Source organism: Chaetura pelagica, unplaced genomic scaffold (genome assembly GCF_000747805.2).
Source record: "Chaetura pelagica isolate M959 unplaced genomic scaffold, ChaPel_1.0 scaffold555, whole genome shotgun sequence".
Lineage (NCBI taxonomy): Eukaryota > Metazoa > Chordata > Aves > Apodiformes > Apodidae > Chaetura > Chaetura pelagica.
In genome coordinates this window covers 146137-171237 of record NW_009953297.1, presented here as the reverse complement: position 1 = coordinate 171237, position 25101 = coordinate 146137, and the positions used below count along the sequence as shown (strand labels likewise).

General features: G+C 47.1%; 1 protein-coding gene across 1 annotated transcript in view; it reads left to right on the top strand.

The window, feature by feature from the left end:
- Positions 1 to 25101, top strand: part of C2CD3 (C2 calcium-dependent domain containing 3) — a 54405-nt gene that overhangs the window by 28122 nt on the left and 1182 nt on the right. Inside the window, 12 exon segments of the mRNA XM_009997981.1 lie at positions 511 to 779; positions 1955 to 2044; positions 3284 to 3904; positions 4439 to 4756; positions 8960 to 9098; positions 10827 to 10891; positions 12833 to 13038; positions 13763 to 13851; positions 14982 to 15119; positions 16063 to 16280; positions 16856 to 17873; positions 18655 to 18754. Of these exon segments, the coding sequence (XP_009996283.1) occupies positions 511 to 779; positions 1955 to 2044; positions 3284 to 3904; positions 4439 to 4756; positions 8960 to 9098; positions 10827 to 10891; positions 12833 to 13038; positions 13763 to 13851; positions 14982 to 15119; positions 16063 to 16280; positions 16856 to 17873; positions 18655 to 18754 (3271 nt within the window).

Here is a 25101-nt window from a genome sequence, read left to right as displayed (position 1 = left end):
CAGTTAGTTTATCATAGAATCGTAGAATGGTTTGGGTTGGAAGGGACGTTAAAGACCATCAGGTCCCAACCCCCCTGCTATGAGCAGGGACATCTCCCAGCAGACCAGGCTGCACAAGCCCCATCCAACCTGCCCTTCTACACCTCCAGGGAGGGGGCAGCCACAACTTCCCTGGGCAACGTGTTCCAGTGCCTTCCTACCCTCATGGGGAAGAATTGTCTAACCTGATGTCTGACCTAAATCTCCCCTCCTCCAGTTTTGATCCATTTCCTCTTGTCCCGTCCCTCCCTGCCCTTGTCCCAAGCCCCTCCCCAGCTTTCCTGGAGCCCCTTCAGGCACTGGAAGCTTCTCTCAGGTCTCCCTGGAGCCTTCTCTTCTCCAGGCTGAACACCCCAACTCTTCCAGCCTGACTCCAGAGCAGAGCTGCTCCAGCCTATTTCACATCATCTTTGTGGCCCTGTACATTATATTATTTCTCTTTCTTCTTTTCTTTTTGCATACTAAATGAAGAGCTGTGGCACAGAAGAACCCTTCACTCCAGTACTACACAGGTGTGGGAGTTAATGCTTATGTCTCTGTGCACCTCTCCTTCCTGTCTGAGGCAGAGAGACACTGCACACGAGCTGTGGCTCGTACCTTCTGCCCAGAGTTTGAGCATCACGTCCTATTTCCGTGTAACCTCATCATTCAGAAAAGCAGTGGAGAAGCCTCTTGTCTGGGGGAAGTCCTGCAGGATGCCCAGATCATCTTCTCTATCTACCATCAGAGCACCAAGTCAGGTAAGGAGGACAAGTGATTACAATCACTGAATGCTGTTGCAGAATGATCCAGTGCCCTTAATGTTTAGTTTAGGAGACTATTCATAGAATCATAGAATGGTTTGGTTGGAAGGAGCTTCTAAAGATCATCTAGTCCAGCTCCCCTGCAATGGGCCATCTTCCACTAGAATCATAGAATGTGTGGGGTTGGAAGGAATCTTTAAAGGTCATCTAGCCCAGCCCCCCCTGCAGTGCACAGGGACCTTTGTAACTAGATCAGGTTGCTCAGAGCCTGGTCAAGCCAGACCCTGAATGTGTCCAGGATGGGGCCTCCACCACCTCTCTGGGCAACTTGTTCCAGAGCTTCACCATCCTCATTGTGAAGAATTCTTCATTCTCCTCATTCTTCCTGATACCCAACCTGAATCTCTCCTGCTCTAGTTTAAGGCCATTGCCCCTCATCCCATCCCTCCCTGCCCTTGTCCCAAGCCCCTCCCCAGCTTTCCTGGAGCCCCTTCAGGCACTGGAAGCTGCTCTCAGCTCTCCCTGGAGCCTTCTCTTCTCCAGGCTCAACACCCCAACTCTCCCAGGCTGGCTCCAGAGCAGAGCTGCTCCAGCCCTCAGATCACTTTGGTGGCCCTTCTCTAGATTCAGATTCCAACAGCTCCATGTACCTCTTGTGTTGAGGACTGCAGAGCTGGACACAGTGCTCCAGGTGGGTTAGCACTAGATCAGGTTGCTCAGAGCCCTGTCCAGCCTGATCTTGGGTATGTCCAGAGACATTGTGCAGTTTCTAATTGGTGTAATTAGCTAAACTGTTTTCAAAGAGGCTTTGGGAGATACTGTTTCCCTTGTGCAAAGAGTTAATGTTTCTAAGACTCCAGGTGGTCAAGATCACCTCTTAAATACAAAGATAATGCAATTACCAGTATTAGTTCTTGGCTCTTGGAGTTCCCTGCCTTTGTGTGTGTGTGTTTCTTACTGCCTCCACTGTCCCTCTAGAACTGGGGAGCCCAGAACTGGACACAATACTCCAGATGTGACCTCACTAGGGCAGGGTAGAGGGGGAGGAGAACCTCCCTTGACCTGCTGGACACACTGTTCTTAATGTACCCTAGGATACTATTTGCTCTCTTCACCACGAGGAGAATCTTGTGTTCCATTTTGATTTATTTAGAAAATTACTTATTTTGCAGCCCCTGAGACATTGGCAGCTCGGACAGCAAGAGATTATCTTCTTGGGACAGTCACAGTTCCAGCCAAAGACCTGTTGAGAAGAAGATCAGGTAACACAGCAGCATGATGCTGCTGACTTTCTGGATAAATGCTAATTCCTGTAAACAATTTTCATTCCCATTTTGTTTTTCTTAAGGGTTGTGTTGGATTTTTTTAAGACCAAAGTCCTTTCAGACATTGCATGTGTCTACATTTGAAAGCCTGTGTTAGAAAACTCATGTAAAGGTGGTTTTTTGAAGATCTGTTTTGAGTGTGTAGGATGTACAGTAGCTGAATAAATATTCTGAAGCTACTATGAAGAAATTTAACTCTCTCTCAGTTAAAACCAGCACACCTCCTTAGTGTTTTATTCAGTGCTGTTTATTTTTATTTTAGAATCCTAGAATGCTGAAGGTTGGAAGGGACCTCAAAGACCATCAGGTTCCAACCCCCCTGCCATGAGCAGGGACACCTCTCACCAGACCAGGCTGCACAAGCCCCATCCAACCTGCCCTTCAACACCTCCAGGGAGAGGGCAGCCACAACCTCCCTGGGCAACCTGTTCCAGTGCCTTCCTACCCTCATGGGGAAGAATTTCTTCCTCATGTCTGACCTCAGTCTCCCCTCTTTCAGTTTAAACCCATCACCCCTTGTCTTGTCACTGCCCTCTCTGATGAAAAGCCCCTCCCCAGCTTTCCTGGAGCCCCTTCAGGCACTGGAGGGTCTGGTACCTTTTACCATAAGATGGAAAATCCAGAGTTGTAGTGTTCAGTGGCAGAACACTGATTACATTTCAGATATCAAAGCTGGAAACAGAGGTTTAGATAAGGTTAGAAAGCAGTTGGATTAATTATTTTTTTTAATTGAATGCATCATGTCTCCTCATCTAGTGTTAGTTTGTCATGGTTAGTCTTGTAATAATGATATTTTCCTGATTTCCTTGGTTATCTCTGCTTTAATTTCAGTATCCTGGTCCTTTTCTTTTGAGTTTATTTTTCAATGGAAAGAGAGGAGGGGGAAAAAAAGAGCATCACAAATGTTTAAATTGGAGATTTGTGGAATGTTATAATTGGAAATGCACAGGATATAGTTGTATTGTTAAATGATTATCATTAGTGAAATGAAAAGTAAAATGCCTTTGGGATCAGAACTGTTCCAAAGGTCTAACAGTTTGGTGCATTTTCAGGTTAGAAATGATGTGACAAATTCCAGGAAATACCTCAAGTTCTGGTCCTTGACTCACACCCAGAGAGCAGAAAATTCTTGTACTGCTTTTTTTCAAAGTCTAATGGTGGTCTTTTCTCCTGAAGGCATTTCAGGCTGGTACCCAGTTACCCTCTCTGAAGATTTAATCCCCTCCCACTGCACAAGCATCATGCAGACCATCGTGGGAGGGCTGGAACTTTCTGTCACCTTTGCTCATCAGGATGACAGGGAGCGTGTCTGGGAGGCTGCCAGGCTTTTGGGATGGAGCAGTGAGGAGAGCCATGAGGACAGCATGGATGAGGGCAACGGGTGGGAGCAGAGTGCCACTCCAGTCACTGTCACCATCTCAACCCCACGAGTGTGGCTGCCAATCCATTCTGTGCTGCTCACAGGCCAGACACACCTGAACAAAAACACTTGTTGCTACCTCAGGTATAAGCTGTTTGATCAGGAAGCCACGTGGACTGAGCTCAGGAGACCAAAACCGAGTGAGGACACCAAGAACGTGACAGTGAACTTTAAGAAACCAAACAAAGTGACTCTCCAAAGGAGCCCAGGACTCCTTTGGTTCCTCCAAGAGGAGAAGTTAGAAATCCAGGTGTGGTGGGCATATGGCAAAGAAGGTCATGTGGAGAGACCCCTTGATACTGACAGACTCATTGGATCTGCCTACGTTGACCTTGCAGCATTAGCAGGGGGGTCAAGGACAACACGGAGTGTTAGTGGTAAGTCCCTAGTTCCTTTGCTAGTAGGAAAATTATCCACCCAGTCTGAGGGACTGGCCATTGTTTTGAACCTTTCCAAGCAGATATTTCTACCAGTATGCTGGGTGATACCATGGATAGAAATTAGATTGAAATCCAAAATTCATTCTGCTGGTCTGATCTCTGCTGTAATGAACTGTACCAGTTGGTTTCATAAACTCATAGAATGGTTTGGGTTGGAAGGGACCTTCAAGATCATCCAGTCCCATTCCATGCCATGGGCAGGGACACCTCCCACCAGCCCAGGCTGCTCCAAGCCCCATCCAACCTGCCCTTCAACACTGCCAGGGATGGGGCAGCCACAGCTTCTCTGGGCAACCTGGGCCAGGCTCTCCCCACCCTCACAGCACAGAATTTCTTCCTCATGTCCAACCTAAATCTCCCCTCTTCCAGTTTTCATCCATTCCCCCTTGTCCTCTCACTACAAACCCTTGTCCAAAGTCCAAGATTCTAAGGTTTGTTTAGCTTGTTCAGCAGTTGTGAATTCTCTTGCAGGGGTGTATCCTCTGTTCAGATGCAATGCTGCAAACCTGGCAGGAGCTGCTCTACGTGTTCACATCGTCCTTTCTTCCACTTCTGCTGCTCTGCCCAGCAGACTTCCCTGTGCTGAGGAGAACAGCAGCAGTGAAGATGAAGAGACAGAAAAAGCCCCTGATCTGAACCAACAGGTCTCTGAAGATCAGAGTCAGAAGCTGGATCCTGTCAGTTCAGAAATCAGCAATAGCAACCCACAAGAAGAAGACCTGATGTTTCTGGAAAACACAGTTGCTGTCAATATCCTTGTGGAAAGAGCCATGCATCTAAGTTTAAAAGGTAACACCACCATCCTCCTTTTTCTGCTTTCTCATCTCTCTTCCTCTCTCTCTCTTCTTCCTCTCTCTTCCTCTCTCTCTCTTCTTCCTCCCTCTCTTCTCCCTCTCTTCTCCCTCTCTTCTCCCTCTCTTCTCCCTCTCTTCTCCCTCTCTTCTCCCTCTCTTCTCCCTCTCTTCTCCCTCTCTTCTCCCTCTCTTCTCCCTCTCCTCTCCCTCTCCTCTCCCTCTCTTCTCCTCTTCTGTTTTCTCTAAAACAGCCCCTCCAACTTCCTCTGGCACAGTAAAAGGATGTGCTGCATTTTCAAACTGACTTTGTGGTGTTGCAGCCCCTAGAGCATTGCAGCATTGTCTAAGTCCAGGGGAAGCAGGAGGTGCAACTCTTCAACCTTCCTCTATTAATAAAATCCAAAAGATAAATAATATAATGCCCACTGTTACAGATGGCAGGTGACTTCTGAAGTTAAGCATTATCTGAATAACTGAACGCCCCAGACACTTGTATCTCAAAGGCAAATTAGCATTTTGAGCACTTAATCACTTTGGAAAGCTGATCTCCTCATGCTGTCTGGAGGCTGCCAGGCCCAGCAATGAGGAAGGGCAATGAAGGGCAGAGCAGTCTCAGCTCAGCCAGCCTTGCCATGCTCCTTCCCACAGCCTAGAGTGGGAATTACAGCCTGCTGGCTCCTTGCTCTGCTGAGGGTCTGCAAAGAATTGCTCTTTGCTTTTAAATTAATGCTAAGCATATTAAGATATTCCTTCCTAGCAGGTGATGGTTGGTTCTTGATGTGCAGCAATGTGACACACTTGGTGAATTTGTTGGTTTGTGGAGCCTTTTGTTTTTCCCTCAAGTTGCAGTCTGTGAATTAATCTGTGAATTAATGTGTGAAGCCCTTTAAAACACACCAGGTGCTTTACCCTTCACCTTGAGCAAGAGTTGATCACTTTGTGTTTGCTCAGCACTTCACGTGGTCTGATCCTGTTTGGGCCATTGCACAGAGCCCACATAAAGTCAGGAGTAAGGAACTGACCCAAGGAGAGTTTATGGACAATGTCTCTGCTAAGATCAACTGTTTCACAGTCCAGGTGATGCACCAGAAAGGAAAACTCAGCACTTTATGGGGTGATAGCACAACTAAAAGAGTCAATTATAAGCCACAATTTCAGTGTAAGTAATTATGACTCCCCTATAGGCTTCTTTCTTGAACTGGAGTTTCTCTTAGCAAACCTTGGTTGTGAAAAAGTCCTTTTTGAGTAATAATTTTCCATTGGTTTTGGCTAGTTTTGGTGCTTTTTCATCATTACTAAACAAAGTTTCAACTTTAAATTCAGTTCTAGTTGTTGCTTAAGGCCTCAGCTCTCCAGTCACTCATGCTAAGCAAGTTTTAATTCAACCTAATTTTAAAGCATTCACACAATTCTAATATTCTACAATCATGCTAAATTGTACTCTATAATCAAGCTATTTTCATCCCCAACAATCTTCCAACAACTTAACATTTTGGGGAGTTTTGGAAGTAGCTGAGAGGCAACTAGTGCACTGAAACAAGTGCCACATAAACTGGTTCCAAGAAGAATTTTTATTCTTCATGATAACAGTGGTTTGATTGTGTTACAGATAAAAAGGCTGGAATACATTTCTAGCCCAGTATATTATGGATGATAAACTTCCTGCAATTTTGGAAGAATTGCTAAAGATACACAATTTTCAGAAATTGAGTGAAGATACAAAATATTTCCCCAGGCCTCTTCTTATTTCTCATGGTCTTGACAAAACTTTCCTCTTTTTTCTTCATCTTCCAAACAATATGAAGAAAAGAAATAGCTTAAATTTCATAATGTTGGGAAGGATTCTGTAAAAATGCAGGAGTTCCACAACATGTAGAAGCTCAAACCAACAAGTCTTTTTCTCTTGGTTCTGATTTGTTCTCTCCCCACAGAGCAGCTACAAAACAGAAGTGTTAGGGGTTCAAGCTTGATCCTCACTGGGATGTGGGTCCATGGGTTTATCAAAGGAAGATCATCCCTAGCAAAAGGGAAGGAGTTTCCCTTCCCAGTCCTGGCTTCTCTGCTCCTTACAGAGCCTTTTGTCATATCATAGAGTCAAAGAACGCCAGGTTGGGAGGGACCTCAAGGACCATCTGGTCCAACCTTTCCAGGTCTTACTCCAGTTGATATGAGGTGGCTCAGCAGCCTGTCAAGCTGAGACTTCAAACTGCCCCATGTGGGGGAATCCACCACTTCCCTTGGGAGACTGTTCCAGTGTTGGACTGTCCTGATGGGGAAACATTTACCTCTGAGTCCAATGGGAATCTCCCCAGGAGCAACTTGTGCCCATGACCCCTTGTCTTTTCCATGAGAAAACTGTTCCTTTCAGAATAATGTCAATAATGTACTTCCAGAAGTTCTTCAGCTATGGGGCAGCAGTTGGCATGTTACACTGCCAGTCAGGATCATGTCACGCAGGAGGTGCCCTGGGGTTAAAGCTCTTGTGTTTTACCACTTGCTTCCTGAACTCATAGAATCATGGAATGATTTGGGTTGGAAGGGGCCTTCAAGATCATTTAGTTCCAACCCCCCTGCATGGGCAGGGACACCTCCCAGCAGCCCAGGCTGCTCCAAGCCCCATCCAACCTGCCCTTCAACACTGCCAGGGATGGGGCAGCCACAGCTTCTCTGGGCAACCTGGGCCAGGCTCTCCCCACCCTCATAGCAAAGGATTTCTTCTTAACATCCAACCTAAATCCCCCCTCTTTGAGTTTAAAACCATTCCCTCTTGTCCTCTCACTACAAGCCCTGGTAAAAAGTCCCTCCCCAGTGACATTTGATCATGTTTTCATGGACTTCAGGAGAAAAAAAAATTATTTTTATTTCAGTCAGATTAATAATAATCAGTTTTCATCACCCTGGCCAGCAAACTCTTGGAAGAGTCTAAAGGCACATGAGAGGAAGGAGTGTGTAAGAACTGAGGGGTAGCTGGTTGCAAAGTCTGACCTTGTTTCCCCTTGGCTAAGTCCACTGCTCCTTGCAGATTTTGCCAGCTTCATATTCACCATCTGACTGTAAGCAGCTCTGTAAGCAGGAAAATGCTACTGCAGCTTGACAAGGCATGATCCACTGCAGCAACTTAATCTCATTAATGAGAACATGACAAAGAGAGTCCAAGCCTGGAGGAAGGGTCATGTATAGAAGAAGCTCTAAGCATCTCAACCCCTTTTAGGGCTGTAACTCAGTGCAAATGATTGTATAAATTCTGTAGCTTTCATTCAACAGTCTCTAATCCATAATATCCAGCAGCATCTGGGGAACATCTGGCTCTGTCCCTTGACCTTGCATCTCTCTGTTGAGAAACGGCCTCAAAGTGCAAAGATCAACAATTAAGTCAGACAAGTTAATTCATTATCTGTTTTCTCACAAACCTTGTCCCAGGTTGTTTCAGGATGAATGAGGGATAAAATGCTTGTGGTTGAAGCCCTGAGCTCTGTTTACACAAGGAACCTTGTGAAGGTTTCACTGGTGCATTGCAGAGTGAATCCCATCCCATCCTCATTGCTCTGCCTGGCACTCAGAAGGGTCTAGGTTGGGCATGGGTTATAAAGTGTTTCCTGAAGCTGAATAAAAACAATTTAGCATAGAAACATAGACTGGTTTGGTTTGGAAGGAACTTTAAAGATCATCCAGTCCCATCCCCTGCATGGGCAGGGACACCTCCCAGCAGCCCAGGCTGCTCCAAGCCCCATCCAACCTGCCCTTCAACACTGCCAGGGATGGGGCAGCCACAGCTTCTCTGGGCAACCTGGGCCAGGCTCTCCCCATCCTCACAGCCCAGAATTTCTCCCTCCCATCTCAGCTCCAGCTCCCTCTGCCAGCTGGAAACCCTTCCCCCTGCTCCCATCCCTCCCTGCCCTTGTCCCAAGCCCCTCCCCAGCATTTTTTTACTGTGAGAGTGACAGAGCACTGGAACAGACTGCCCAGGGAGGTTGTGGAGTCTCCCTCACTGGAGACATTCAAAACCCACCTGGATGAGTTCCTGTGTGATGTACTCTAGGTGACCCTGCTCTGGCAGGGGGGTTGGACTAGATGATCTCTCGAGGTCCCTTCCAGCCCCTAAGATTTTATGATTCTATGATTCTATTTGCCAAACTGCTTCTATGTGTTGTATTTCTTAATTAATAACAAATCTGTATTTAATTCTGTATAATTTTAGGGAGTCCTCTGACAGAACGTGAAGTAGCAGCACCCAGTAGCTGTGTCTCCTTTGCTGTTGCTGGTGCAGATGCTCCAATAACCACGTCAATAATAGAAAATACAGACTCACCAGTCTGGGACTTCCAGCAAGAAGCAAGGTAAGTGTCATGGGCCCACACAGACACACTTTGGTCTGAAAAAGACATCTCCAGTTGGTGCTTCTCTACTTCCTGGCCATGTACTCTCAAATAAAAATCCTTGTTTCCATGTTTTATGAGATGATCCAAGGGCTGGAGCAGCTCTGCTCTGGAGCCAGGCTGGGAGAGTTGGGGTGTTCAGCCTGGAGAAGAGAAGGCTCCAGGGAGACCTGAGAGCACCTTCCAGTGCCTGAAGGGGCTCCAGGAAAGCTGGGGAGGGGCTTGGGACAAGGGCTGATGATTTTAAACTGAAAGGGGAGATTTAGGTCAGGAAGAAATTCTTCCCCATGAGGGCAGGAAGGCACTGGCCCAGGTTGCCCAGAGAAGCTGTGGCTGTCCCATCCCTTGAGGTGTTCAAGGGCAGGTTGGATGAGGCTTGTACAGCCTGGGCTGGTGGGAGGTGTCCCTGCTCATAGCAGGGGAGGTTGGAACCTGAGGATCTTTAACGTCCCTTCCAACCCAAACCATTCTATGATTTTATGAAACAAAACTTCAGCTCAGAGTCTTTCAATGGTTTTATCTTCACATCACAGATTCCCTAAAGCTAAAACCCAAATCAGCAACCTGGCAGAAAAGCCCACTCCTGTGCAGGCACTGGTGTCTATTTGTGCTTGTCCAGATAAGCTCAGGATGCTTTCTTCTAGCCTGTAGCAGGCTTGTTCCATCTAGTTTAGAAAAAACACCTTTGGCTTCTGCTTTGAAAATGATTTGAAATCTGTAATAAAAACACTGGAGAAGCCAGAAGATTACAGAGACTGGTTTATTACTGAAGATTCATTAATTACTTGGATCTGCTGAGGCTCCTTGGAGTGGTCAATTCACCTACTCTACCTTAGGCTCAGGTATTTAAGTCCCCAGCTGTGTGCTCACATCATTTTGGCAGTCACTGGAGAGAAACAGGGATCCTCAGGGAATCTGGTTTCTAAACTCACTGCCTGGAAGTTCCTGCATTTCTCCAGTGACTGCAGAGGAAACCATGGCTGAACTGCTCTGAGTCAGAAATTTAACATCCAGGTACATCAATTTAGAGTAGGTGAATCCAAGCTTAGAGCTCTGGTTCTGAACCAGGGCATAATTTCTAAGTGTGAAACAAAGTAAAAGATACAGGAAAGGCCAATAAATTGGATCAAGTCTGACTTAACCTTCCCCAGAATCTTTTAGGAATTAGCAGCCCCTTCCTCTAGAGGGGGAACAACAGATGAAAGGAAACAGACTGACCTATCCAAGGTCTTGAGCCAAAACACAACACAGCCAAGGGTCAGCACAGCTCAAACTGCCCTTCCTCACCTTGGCTTTCAGATCAAGCCTCCTCAAACAACTTTTTGCCCAATATCATAGAATCACAGAATGGTTTGGGTTGGAAGGGACCTTAAAGATCATCCAGTTCCAACCCCCCTGCCATGGGCAGGGACACCTCCCAGCAGCCCAGGCTGCTCCAAGCCCCATCCAACCTGCCCTTCAACACTGCCAGGGATGGGGCAGCCACAGCTTCTCTGGGCAACCTGGGCCAGGCTCTCCCCACCCTCACAGCCCAGAATTTCTTCCTAATGTCCAACCTAAATCTGTCCTTCTCCAGTTTTGATCCATTGTCTGCATAGATGCAATGGCATTGAACCTTCACAAGCATTTTACTGTAATTGTTCTTTTTCCTACTTTGTACAAAATATTATTTTTTTTTGTTCTTAACAGATTAGCCAAAGATCTTCTGCTGGATCCACAGCAAACCTTGGTCTTCAAAGTGTGGCATAAAGCAGGTAAGGTTTGCAGTGTTGTTTTGAGAGCAGGGTTTTTCCTGCATCCCTTTCCTTGGGTGATGTGTATTTAGTACAAGTGAATCAATTCTATTAAGTAAATTGGAGAGTGGAATTGTAAAGATATGTTTTACCTTGCACTAGAAGAATGCTAAAGGGAAATACCCCTTGATTTCCTGCCCCTCATCCTTCTTTTCCCCATTAATCATCTGGCAAGGTTTAGTTTCATTTTTAAAGTGACAGTATTTTACAGTTTGGGCTTTCCCAGTGAAGGAAATTCTTTCCTATGTCTTTCATACACTGTTTGTTGTCTCTGCCAGTTGTAATCGAAGGGTTTTATAGTAGGACGGATCTATTTTAAAACTTGCTCCTGGATCCAGTCTCAGCATTCACTGGGGGAGCTGAAGGCTCTGAGTTTCAAACCAGATCCTCCAATATTTTGTTTTTTGCTAGGGAAACAGCCCTGCTTCTTCAGTTCAAACTGCTGGGCTGTGATCTTTAAAATCGTAGACTCATGCAATGATTTGGGTGGGAAAGGACCTTAAGGATCCTCAGGTCCCAACCCCCCTGCATGGGCAGGGACACCTCCCAGCAGCCCAGGCTGCTCCAAGCCCCATCCAACCTGCCCTTCAACACTGCCAGGGATGGGGCAGCCACAGCTTCCCTGGGCAACCTGGGCCAGGCTCTCCCCACCCTCACAGCACAGGATTTCCTCCTAATGTCTCACCTAAATCTCCCCTCTTCCAGTTTTAATCCATTCCCCCTTGTCCTCTCACCCCCTGCCCTTGTCCCAAGTCCCTCCCCAGCTTGCCTGGAGCCCCTTCAGGCACTGGAAGGTGCTCTAAGGTCTCCCTGGAGCCTTCTCTTCTCCAAAATACTGTGGTGGTTCTTTCTTTTTACATGTTAAAGCTCAGCTGCTGATTTCTTGCTACAGAATAAACTTCCCACATAACTTGGCTATTCTGTAGTCCTCAGAGTACTGTGTGTACCCAGTGATTCTCCTGGTAATCCCTCTCCCTGCCCTGGTCTTTCCTTGGAGGGCCATTTTTACCTGAATATAATTGCTAAAATCATCCAGATAATATCTTCTTCTTGGATAGGATTGCTTGTTCTGTACTTCAGATGAATTTACAAGACAGAAAAGACAAAATGTTGCACAAAAATCCAACAGTGTAATGACAAATCATCATTTTTTTGAAAGTGTTGGCAAAGGGAAAAGGGAAGGAAGAAGAGTTTCTGAAGTGAGAATGCAGCAATTCTGGAGATGAAATGCATTTTTGGAGTTCCCTGGATTGGCTTCTAGGTTCATTGATTGTCTCTCATTTCCAGCCCATTTTCAAGCTGAATTTTTTTCCCTTTATTACAACTAGTTTTTAACTAGTTCTGATTAAGTATCACTGAGGGTATATAACCCTCCTGTCCTTTCTTACTCCTGCAGCAAGACCCTCACCCTGCTGTCAGTTACCAGCAATGTTACCAACAGCCACAATATGGACAAATCCATAGGGAGGAAGCTGGTTTAATTGCATGAAACAGTTTATCCTGCTTCTCCATCAAGACACCACCAGTCTCTTAGTTTGAAGCATGTTAACAACCAAAATCTAAGTCTGATTTCTGTTTTCTTAATCTCTGTTTTCCTTTTCCTCCACTTCTTTTTGTTTCACTCTTTACTTGCTCTGAGCAATCTGGGCTGGTGGGAGGTGTCCCTGCCCATCCAGGGGTTGGAACTGGATGATCTTGAAGGTCCTTTCCAACCCAAACCATTCTATGATTCATGAAAGCTGTCATCTTTGAAACCAGGGGTTTTTTTCTGCTTTATGTCTTTCCCTGTAAAGTCTAGACAGATTTCAAGGCCTGTATAACTGACTGATTTTTTGCATTCTTGAAAATATTCCAATTCCAGGCAGTTGAGATTCATAGATGCTTCATATTCTTCTTCCCCAGAGACCGAACGAGTGATAGGATTTGCCTCAGTGGACCTTTCTCCTCTTCTTTCTGGCTTCCAGCTGGTGTGTGGGTGGTACAATATTACAGATCTCAGTGGGCAGTGCCGAGGGCAGATCAAAGTAGCAGTTTCCCCTCTTCAAAACATCAGTCATCTCAAGGAGGAACGACAGGCCAGGCTCCGCACCCAGCCAGCAGCTTCCTCAGTGAGTCCTTCAGTTCCCTCCCCTCTGCACGTCTGATTAGATTCCTCATCATCAGCTCTGGGGGCTTCACAGGGCTGTAAAGGAGTCTGTCTGTGTAAATGTATCAGAAACACTTAATTCCTCTGTGTGTTTCCATGGGAGCTGCAGGGCAGCTCTGGTTGCAGCACTCACAGAAACCCAGGTCAGGAGCATCTCCAGTGGCTTCGCTCTGCTGTTCCTTCATGGGTGTTTGGGTTGGTTTTTATTATTAGGAGAATGTTGGGTGGTTTTAGATGTCTGGGAGTTTGTTCTGTTTGCTGCTTTGGGTGGCAGCTGCTGCCCCAAACCAGATGGTTAACCCAGCCTTTTGTTGGTTAGGAAATTTCTAATTTGGCAGAAATTATTTTTCTGGAAGATTTGCCATTTCTTGTGTTGGTTTTGTTTGGTTTTTTTCTGTTATATAGATATGTCAGTTGCACTGGGTTGTGACATACACAAGTATTAGAGCCTCTGTACCCTGCTTTCCATCACTTTACTCTTTGGTAGTGTGGGGGGAATTAACAAATGTCTCCAAAATAAGAATGTTGAGGAATGGTGCTTTGGCTCAGGACTGGAAGATCCTTTTAAAAATGTAAAACTGTTTAGAAAACGGAAGGTTTTGTTTGTTAGCTCAGCAAAATACTCCTTTCATTTCTCTGTCTTCTTGCTGTGGGAGACTCATGTGCAGTGTTGCTCTGTGTTGTAGGTCAAACCCAACTTTCCAGCTTTCCCCAATAATGCCACAAGTCTTTCCAAGCAGATGTCACAGGAAGGCACTTTTCCCACCCGAGAGCGGTAAGGCTGTGGGGTCTCAACCATTTTGATTCTTCTCAGGACTCAGAAACTCACTGAAGGCTGTTGGTTCTACTGAAAAAAAACCCACATCAAACCCTGTCCAAGGTCTTTCCCTGTGTTTGAGCTTAAAGATTAAATCAAATCCCCTTTCCCAGTGAGAGGGTGGCCCAGGAGACAGAAATCCTGAGGCAGGTACTTTGCAACAAACCCCAGAATGTTCTGGTTCCTGCTGTCTTGCATTTGCACCCTTCTACACCAGGATTTGCACCATGCTGGTTTACATCTACAATTCACATTTCTAAAACTGGCAGGTGCTTCTTCCAGGCCTTTATAAGAGTCAGGGTTGTGTTTGTGTTCGGGTTTCTTTTTCATGAGGATAAGAAGTGTGCCTGAGGAAAGAGCATTCCTGATACATCCCTGCTGGAGGGCAGGGAGACACTGCAGAGGGACCTGGGCAGGCTGGGTAGATGGGGTGAGGTTCAACAAGAGCAAGTGTCAGATCCTGCACTTTGGTCACAACAACCCCCTGCAGCACCACAGGCTGGGGAAGAGTGGCTGGAGGGTGGCCCAGCAGAGAGAGTACTGGAAGCACTGGTTGACAACCAGTTGGACATGAGCCAGCAGTGTGCCCAGTTGGCCAGGAAGGCCAATGGCATCCTGGCTTGTATCAGGAATGGTGTGGCCAGCAGGAGCAGGGAGGTGATTCTCCCCCTGTGCTCAGCACTGGGGAGGCCTCACCTCCAGTCCTGGGGGCAGCTCTGGGCCCCTCACTGCAAGAAGGACCTTGAGGTGCTGGAGCAGGTCCAGAGGAGACAATGAGGCTGGGGAAGGGACTGGAGGGCAAGTCTGATGAGGAGATCAGATGATGAGGATGGGGCTTGGAGCAGCCTGGTCTAGTGGGAGGTGTCCCTGCCCATGCAGGGGTTGGAACTGGATGATTTTTAAGGTCCCTTCCAACCCAAACCATCCTGTGATTCTATAATTCCTGATGACATTTGAAGGAGCTTGTTTCATCCATCAGTGGCTCTTCCATGCATTTAAACATGTTGGATGTTGCTGGTTGGCAGACCTCTCAGGCTCAGAGGTTTCAAACTGTTCCCTGTTGTTCAACCTAGGCCTGTGTCCAGCAGACTCAGCTCCCCTGGGACACACAGACCTCGGCACAAGGAGCACATGCAGAACGTGCGGCGGTTCCACGAGTCCCTGCAGCAGGCCCAGGGGGACCCAGTAGCACAGTCATCACGTGCTTCTCTGCTCTCTGCTCTCAGGTGAGGCAGAGCTGTGGCCAAGGAGGTCATTCACAGCCCTAAGTTTGCAAAGCAGAGCTTGAATTTGAAGCACCTATCATAGGAAGACAGGCTGGGAGAGTTGGGGTGTTCAGCCTGGAGAAGAGAAGGCTCCAGGGAGACCTGAGAGCACCTTCCAGTGCCTGAAGGGGCTCCAGGAAAGCTGGGGAGGGGCTTGGGACAAGGGCAGGGAGGGATGGGAGCAGGGGGAAGGGTTTCCAGCTGGCAGAGGGAGCTGGAGCTGAGATGGGAGGGAGAAATTCTGTGCTGTGAGGGTGGGGAGACACTGAAACAGGTTGCCCAGAGAAGCTGTGGCTGCCCCATCCCTGGCAGTGTTGAAGGGCAGGTTGGATGGGGCTTGGAGCAACCTGGGCTGCTGGGAGGTGTCCCTGCCCATGCAGGGAGGTTGGAACTAGATGATCTTTAAGGTCCCTTCCAACTCAAACCATTCTGGGATTCTGTGATTGAATAAATATCTGTAGGAATATGGAACTGAAAGAGACTTTCTGAGTCATTCCATCCCTTCCTCTGCTACCACAAGCAAAATATCATAAAATCCTTAGATCTTAAGCAGCTGGAAATCCTCAGGTTTTTATCAAGCTCAGTCATAAATCAATTCATATTCTTGTCTTTATGTCTTCTATTGGAAGGCCACCTCAAATGCAGCCTCCTTTGATAAAGTAAGTTTAAAACTAGCTCTTTTTTTAAAAAAACAACTTCAAGCCTGAATTCATACCCAATTCAGCTTTGTTCTGGTGTGTTGTCCTCTTGATCAGACAGGGCAACCTCAATACTTACCTTCTGATCTGGTTTTCAGCACTAACCCTTAATCTTGCCTGTCCATATTTACCTGCTGTTGTCTGGAAGGACACCAGTAGAACCAGTGTGCCACAGGGTTGTTTTTCTCTTGCCTAATTGCTTACAGGAAAAACTTGAGTGAGCTGGATGAGCTTCAAAGATACTTCAGTCAGAAGCTGACCAGGTCTTTTCCTGACTTCAGTTATGGTAGCACCTCCAAACCAAGCCACGAGGAGCCAGAGAGTGATCATCAGGGCTTGATGAGCAGAGAAGTGAATCCCAACAGATGCTGCATTTTGGAAAAGTCTGGTCAGTTGGTGTCTCAGGTCAGCAGCCTAATCAATGGTGAGTTGTCACTTGGCTTGGAGTTTTTGGTCAGAAGCTGCCTTCAAGTATCTCCTTAAGGAATCTTCCTGGTGTCAGTGATCAGCATGAGGAGCAGCTGAGGGAGCTGGGGGTGTCCAGCCTGGAGCAAAGGAGGCTGAGGGGAGACCTGCTGGCTCTGCAGCTGCTGAGAGGAGGTTGGAGCCAGGGGGGTCGGGCTCTGCTCCCCAGGAACAAGCGACAGGACAAGAGGGAACGGCCTCAAGTTGTGCCAGGGGAGGTTGAGGTTGGATCTGGGGAACAATTTCTCCCTGGCAAGGGTTGTCAGGGCCTGGCCCAGGCTGCCCAGGGCAGGGGGGGAGTCCCCATCCCTGGAGGGGGTTCCAAGCCCTGGAGATGGTGCTGAGGGACATGGGGCAGGGGTGGCCTTGGCAGGGCTGGGTTAATGGCTGGAGTGGAGAATCTTAAGGGTCTTTTCTAACCAAAACAATTCTGTGTTTCTACATACAGCTTTCTGAAAAAAGCCCAAATAAATCAGACAAAAGGTGAATTGTTGCTCCCTGCATTTACTGATACTCTTTTCTGTTAATCATCAGAAACTAAAAATAGCAAAGAATCTCCCAGTGTGCATCAGGACAGCAGCAGGAAGGTGGGTGCTACACAGGGACCCAGCCAGAAGGATGAAGAAGCCAGAACAGAAGAATCTCAAGGCCAACTGGAGTTGGACTCATCCAGCATCTGCAGTGATACACAGCAGCCATGTTCTTTTGGGAGATCTGTGTTTGAGAGACACATGTTGCATGAATTCCTAGACCAAGCTATCCCTGGAGGAGAAGGTCCTTTGCCACCAGACTCCATCCAGGAAGGTGAAGGTGCTTTTGCCATCCAGCCCCACAGTGAAGAGGACTATGAAGAAGATATTATAGAGCCACGAACTCTTAATGAACTAACAACCCTGACAGACAAAACCAGCCCCTGGTCCAGTGTGGTGTCTGAAGCAGAGCAGGGTGCAGACCACCAGCCTGTAGACAGCAGGTCTGAAGATCAGTGCTTGGTGGATATAAATTGTTTCCAAAGAGGAACCAGCAGACGGAGCAGCACCCTGTCTGGCATCCTACAAGGTGACAACCCAAGCATGCTCACCACCCTTAGCTCTCTCCACGCAGAGGAAGGCAGTCCTTGGGCAGCACCAGAAGGCTTTCAGAGCTTGGGCAGTGGTACAGAAACAGCTGGGAAGGAGCAGTTTCAGCCTGCTCATTTGTCAGGAGTGTCTCAAACAGCTGATGGCCCTGCAGAAGGTGGAAGTTGTGACTGGGATAGAGCAGTGGACACTAAACCTGATGAAGAGTTTTATGCAGGCTCAAAAGAACTACTGGAATCTCCTCCAGATGTTGGTTCAACTGATTTAAAAACCACAGAAAGAGAGAAAGGGGGAACCAGTGAGGCTGCAAATGAAGATCATGAAGACAAGGAAGAAAGTGGCTCTGATGAGGTCAGTGTTCAGAGTCTGTCAGCCCAAGCAGGCTCAGAAGGATATGGTGAAAACTTTTCTGATGACAGTAGTGAAGACCCACTGGAAGAGTCAGAAAAGTCTGTCAAACCAAAAATGCTTTTGTATCCTTCTTTTCTCTTCTCTTAAACACATACTGCACTGGAGGAGCATGTCTTCTTGGTTAGAATGTCACTGGCCTCAGGGAGGAGAAATCCCCTGTGTGAAGCCCTGTAAAATGAACCTGGAGTTGGTGGCCTGGGAAGGTTGGAAGATCTTGGTTATGTTTGGTTTCACACACTGTGGTGATGACTTCCTTACCATTTATAACCAATATATTCCTGAGAGTTATTTCATTTTCATGATTCATGGAGGTGTTGAAGGGCAGGTTGGATGAGGCTTGTGCAACCTGGTCTGGTGGGAGGTGTCCCTGCTCATGGCAGGGGGGTTGGAACCTGATGGTCTTTAAGGTCCCTTCCAACCTTCACCATTCTCTGATTCTATTCTATGATTTTGGGTAGTTTGAACATGTCTTCTTGCATTTTTTCCCCATCTTGTTTTTCTCCATTTATCATAGCTCTTGCGTTTATTCTGTAGTTTAATTTAATTAAACATAGTTTGATTTGCTTTTAAAATACTTGCCCATGTTTCTTGCACAGATCCCAGATTTCTAACTCAGTTTCACTAAGTTGTGTTGGAATTTTATGGGAGGTTATTACTGTTAAGCAAGTTGATGTGAGGCCAGGTGAGAGAACCAAATGTTCAGAATTATAGGATATTGATGAAAATTCATCAGCTTGACCATCCTGGGATCCATTCCCAGCTGTTACAGTGAGGATTGTTCCACATCTGCAGTTCTATGCAACTACACACTGCCACAGATGGTTCCTTAACAGTTCTGCTCAGATCTGATCCTGTTGTTCCCAACTTCTTCCTCCCACTCCAGCAGATGGAAGCCTCCATGAGACTGCTCAGCATTTCTTCTCATCCTTCCACAGCACTGAAAGTAAGTATGGGACATCCCTTCCTTTCCTTTATTATCCCAACTTCATGGAGTCTGGTTGTTAAAGCAGGAAAGGAAGTTACTTCTCCCTGCCTTTACCTGTCAGCACTTATCCTAGAGGTGATGGCTTCCAAATCCCATCAAGGAGAACCTTTCTGATACCTCTTCTCTCTGTGAGAATCATTTTCAACATTCATGGTTGCATTGGCAGTGATAATTATGCATTTATGTTAATCAGCTTGTCTGTATGCTCAGTCAGTGCTGCACTTCCCCTCCTCTGGGGTCAGGCACTCATTCCACTCTTCCTTGGGCTTTAATAAGAGGTGAGGTGCCTCATTTTGGGGACACAAGCTGCAACTTGTCAATGATGACTCAAATTTATATATCTTTCAAATCAGGATGAAAGGAGGGAGTTTGTGGTGAGAGCCTCTCCCTGAGAGGCCTCAAGGAACTGTTCTTCAGCAGAGGGAGCAGTGGAGCAGTTGGAGTGATCCTTCCTCAGACAGGAGAGCTGCTTGTTGCTTGCTTTTGCTGTTGCATGGGTGGTTTTCTGTACATAAATATTTGTTTGCTGCAGGAGGTTTGTGGCTCAGTTGTTTTGAGGTCTACATGTCATGCTTTTCCAGCCACAGCTTTGCTGGGGGTGTTGATGTGGACCTGGGCAGTGCACCAGCTGGGCTGTTTGTTTCCCTCTCCCAGAAAAGATAATGTGCTTGTTTCCCTCCTTATGACCTGGGAACAAGCACCCCAAGGAACATTTATGCAATCAGAAACAGCTTGCTTGATTCAACAGAACAGAAACAGGCAGGATCTAATAGCTCTGAAGTGATGGAAATCACTTTAAATAAATAAACATGTTTACAGCCCAGGTAAATATTTGCTGGTGTGTGTTGTAAAAATGGTATTTATTTTTTTTCTGGTATCAAGCTGATATCAGCTTGACTTGAATTCCCTCTCTCTGCAGTGGCTGAAAACACACTCCTGAAAGTAATTAATAATTAGGGAGAATATTAGCAAGGCCCTATTTGGATATATCTGACCTTAAATGAGCTAAATTCCAGGATTAGCTGCAGCAAATCCTTCCAAGTAGCACTTGTAGGGGCTGTTGTGACAGGACTCAGTCGTGCACACTCTGTATGAAGAACAAGAAGTCTTTTGCTTCTGCTGGTGGCAAAACAAGAGTTCAGCAGAGCTGCTTCCTCATGGTTTTGTTCTCAGTCAGCCTGGAGAACATCAGCTGCTAAATGTGGGTTTGTTTGGTTTCTGCACAGTTCAGCAAACACCGAGTATGACGGCAAGGCTGAAACCCGAGCTGTTCTCCTCTGGGGATCAGCAGGCCCCTCTTGCTCACGTGGCAGCTGGCAAACCTCTCTCCTGGTGTTCCTGCCACCTTCCCCTGGCTTGTCTGACTCCTGCTTTCCCTGGCTTCCTACACAAAATGATGAGGAAACCAGGGAGGTGTTGTTGTTGTAGAATCATAGGATGCCAGGTTGGAAGGGACCTCAAGGATCACCCGGTCCAATCTTAGAAGGTTGGATCATCTGGTCCAACATTCTGAGATAGAAGGGTCCTCTGAGCTCATCCTGCAGGGATACAGGGATCTGAGGAGGTGCTGCAGCAGCTCAGGCCTCAGCCTGGGTGCTGTGCTCATCTTCCAGGGACCTGAGTTTTACAAAATACCAGGAAATCTACATTTTTTTTAACCTTTTCCTCCACTACATCAGACTCAGCCTTCCAGTTCTTGAGGTTCTTCCCAGCTCACCTCTTCCACACTGGTCACCTGCTCTCCTGTCTGACCCAGCAATCCTGGTTCAACTTCTGCCACTATTCCAGTTCAGCAAGCAGCTTTGTGCTTTTCTCCTCTTAGTACTTTTCCAAACAGTTCCTGATGCAACTTAGGGTTTGGGGGGGCAGGAGAAAGTAGTTAAAAAATTGAGGATTTAATAAACTTCATTAAAAGAGCTAGATTATTTTTTTTTTCTCCTCACATCTGAATATTCCAAAAGGGTAAGAAACAGGACAGAGGAAATGGTCTCAAGTTGTGCCAGGGAAGGTTTAGATTTGATACTAGGAGAAACTTCTTCACTGAAAGGGTATTTCAACAGTGGAACAGGCTCCTGGAGAGGTGGTTGAGTCTCCATCCCTGGAGGTGTTCAGAAGACCTCTAGATGTGGTGCTGAGGGACATGGTTTAAGCACTGGACTTGGTAGAGTTGGGTTAATGGTTGGTGGAGTTGGGTTAATGGTTGGTAGAGTTGGGTTATGGACTCGATGATCTTAAAAGTCTTTTCCAACCTGAATGATTCTGTGATCCTGTGATTTGTGTATACGTGGATTTACCCACAGTGTGAATTGGAAAGAACTCTTTAACAACACAGACTTGGGCAGATTCAGAGTTAAAAGGCTTTTAGCAATGGTCCAGCCACCCTTTCTCAGTCATAATGTTTCTTCTTGATCTGCTCCCACTTCAGTCCCAGCCACCCAAGCTCTTCTTTTCCCTTACTCAGCGTCTCCAGAGAGCAGAGCTCAGGCTTCTTTCTACCTACTAAATCCACCCTCCTGGCCTGCCAAGCAGAAATCATATAATCCCAGAATGGTTTGGGTTACAAGACACCTTAAAGATCATCTAAGTCCAACCCCCCTGCATGGGCAGGGACACCTCCCAGCAGCCCAGGCTGCACAAGCCCCATCCAACCTGCCCTTCAACACTGCCAGGGATGGGGCAGCCACAGCTTCCCTGGGCAACCTGGGCCAGGGTCTCCCCACCCTCACAGCACAGAATTTCTTCCTCATGTCCAACCTAAATCTCCCCTCTTCCAGTTTTGATCCATTCCCCTTGTCCTCTCACTCCAAGCCCTTGTCATAGAATCATAGAATGATTTCAAAACTCTTCTTTTCCCTCACTCAACTTACCCAGAGAACAGGGCTCAGGCTTTTACCCACTAAACCCACCCTCCTAACCTGCCCAACAGAAATGCCCATGTTCTCTTTCATTTTCACCATCAGAAAAGGAGGAAAAGGTGGCTGGATTCTTCACACCTCTTTGGGAATTGCTGGCTGTGCTCTGGGATTTCATCCAAACCTTTTCCTGGCCCGGAAGGCAAAGTAGTTGCAAGGTCACTCCAAAGATGGGCTGTAGTCTATTGACACAGATCTCTTTTCATTCCTTCCTCCCTGTGCACAAACAAAACCAGCCTTCAATCTGCTGAGCCACAGGGCTGACAGGTTCTCCCCCTCACTTACCAGAATTCTTTGACCTTGAAATAAACCACCACCCCCCCACCACCTATAAAATGCTAATAAATCTGTTTACTTTGCCCTGGCACTCAGCACTTGGATAATCCTTGGCTGGTTTAAGTGACACTGTCCTGTCTATAAAAAGAAAAGTGAAGGGTGAGCTGTGTCTGGGTCCTCTTTCCTCTTGCATCTTTCTGGTGTGTGTTTTGGGGTTGAGCATCAGGGACTCAGGGTCATGTCTTGGCTTAGGGACAGAGAAGGAGAAACTCAGGACAAGCTCAGGTCGTGGTCTGAACTGCTCAAGCATGTTTTGGAGACAAGAAATGGTGTAAACACCTCATTTCAGATGTGTGCTCTCAGAACTGTGCAGGAAGTTGAAAACCCTGGCTGTTTGAGACTGTTTGATGTGTCTTGGAGCATCTTCAAAATGCAGCAGTGAGGCTGTTAAATGTGTGTGTGTGAGGAATTTGCATATTTCAAAGAGAAACAGCTTCACACAGAGGTACGTGCAGAAGTGCAGCTCTTTCCTGCAGCCATACCCCAAAACTGGTGGTGAAGTTAAACCAACAGATGAAATTTTATCAGGCTTCTTATCATCTCTCTGAGCTGTGAGTGTTCACTCTGCTCTTAAACTTCTCTTTGAGCTTCTAAACTTCTCTTTGAGCTTCTAAACTTCTCTTTTGCTTCACACATGGCATGGCAGCAAGAAGAGCCACAGAGTTGTCACAGTTGGAGAAGATCTCTAAGATCACTGAGGCCAAAGAAAGCATGGAGTGGTGGGGACAGTTTCAAGAATCCTAGAATGCCAGGCTGGAAAGGACCTCAAGGACCATCTGGTCCAACCTTTCCAGGTCCTACTCCAGTTGATATGAGGTGGCTCAGCACCCTGTCAAGCTGAGACTTTATACTGCCCAGTGTGAGGGAATCCATCACTTCCTTTGGGAGACTGTTCCAGTATTGGACTGTCCTGATGGGGAAACATTTACCTCTGAATCCAATGGGAACATCCCCAGGAGCAACTTGTGCCCATGACCCCTTGTCTTTTCCATGGGACTCCTTGTTAATAGGGAGTCTCCATCTTCTTGGGAGCCACCCTTTAAGGACTGGAACAAACCCAGTTTTCCCAAGGCTGAACAAACCCAGTTTTCCCAGCCTCTCCTCAAGCTAAAATAAGGGGAGACTTAGATGAGATATAAGGAAGAAATTCTTTGCTGTGAGGTCCCAAACCTCTCCTACAGCTGGAAGCTCATTTTTAGGAAGGTCCTTGGGATAGATAAGTGCATCTTCTCACCTCTGGTGGACACAGTGACATGAAAATGGGAGGAGGAGGATTTTAGCCACTTCCACCTGAAACAGCACACGAGGGGGATATTTTCCACTTGTTTACTTGCAGCCAGGAGTGTACAGCCTGCTCCTCATCACCTTGGTGGCATCAAGTAGCAGCAGCCACCTGCTCTTGTGTCCTGTTGTCACCTTCAGAGGACAGTGCTTTTTCAGGGTATGTTGCTGAGTGTTGCAGCACGTTCTGCAGCAGCATTTTTGGCAGACCAGATCAGAAACCAGCTCAGTCTGTGACTCAGGAGAAGTACCATGGGACCCTCTGGATTGTGAACTCTTAAGAACAAAGGAGAAAATCTCATTTCGTTTCTCCTTTAGAATCAATTTCAACCATTCCCACAACCAGGGTGAGGTTCTTTTCCAGCTGGTTTAGGTCACTGGGTTAGTGCAAAGCAAAGAAAAAGTCCTTTCCTGTCTGCAGAAGCACTGAGCTGTGCTGCTGGCTCTGGGGGACCTGGGATTCTCAAGGCCATTTTGTTCTCTTTTCCTGATTCTTATCCCACACACTCTGTTCCCTGCTCTTCTGAACTGCAGGACTTGCAACTGCTCCCACTGCAATTCATTAGAAGTGTCCTGGTGGGTCAGGAAAATGTTTGTTCCTTGTACTCAAAACATGAGTTCCTGGCTCTCAGTTCCTAACTGGGCACAGAGGCACCTGTAGCACAACCACTCGTGAGGGGGAATTGTGGAAAGTGCAGTTTCCTGACCCTTTGAAATAGGATAAACTGGATATTTTGGGTAATTTCCTATAGAGCTGTTGCTTTTTACAGGGGCGTGTTGTGAAAGGACAAGAGGGAATGCATTAAAACTGGAAGAGGAGAGATTTAGATTGGACATTAGGAAGAAATTCTGTGCTGTGAGGGTGGGGAGAGCCTGGCCCAGGTTGCCCAGAGAAGCTGTGGCTGCCCCATCCCTGGCAGTGTTGAAGGGCAGGTTGGATGGGGCTTGGAGCAGCCTGGGCTGCTGGGAGGTGTCCCTACCCATGCAGGGGTGGGACTGGATGAGCTTTAAGGTCCCTTCCAACCCAAACCAGTCTCTGATTTGGTGATTCTCTACTTTAAACCTGCTACTGTTTTAAGTGGCAGTTGGTTCCTGTGAGCTCTTCACATACAGGTGGTTGCAGACAATCTGGTTTTAAGTGGTCACCACCTGGGTCTCCACCAGCAGTGCTGTCACAGGACTAACACTCCATGTGCTCACTCCTGGAGCCTGTAAAGTGCAGGGAACCAAACACAAGGAATCCCCAAACCTTTTTATTCCTTAAAAAAAAAGCCATTTCCCTCCCCATATGGTGCAAATCAGAGCAGGGAGCTCATCACCTCAGGAGACCTTTCCCCTGTGTCTGTGCCCAGCGAGGCTGAGCCCAGCTGGGATGGAGAAGCAGCCCAGGGATGTAGGTGAAAGGGCAGGAGGACAGATCAGCTTTCAGAATCAAACCCCACTGGCCAAGGGACCTCCCTGCCCTGCAGCTCATGAGGGACGTGTCCTGAAACAGCCCCATGTGCTTCAGCCTCTGAGGGCAGCTGGAGTTGGGTCTCTCCTCTCTGGGTGAAATGAGTGTCTGTGTACACTGAGAGCAGCTGTAGCTGGGAGGGAGTGTGAGGGCTGGGGGATGTGTTCAAACCCAGATGATCATAGAGTAACAGAATGGTTTGGGTTGGAAGGGACCTTAAAGCTCATCCAGTTCCAACCCCCCTGCATGGGCAGGGACACCTCCCAGCAGCCCAGGCTGCTCCAAGCCCCATCCAACCTGCCCTTCAACACTGCCAGGGATGG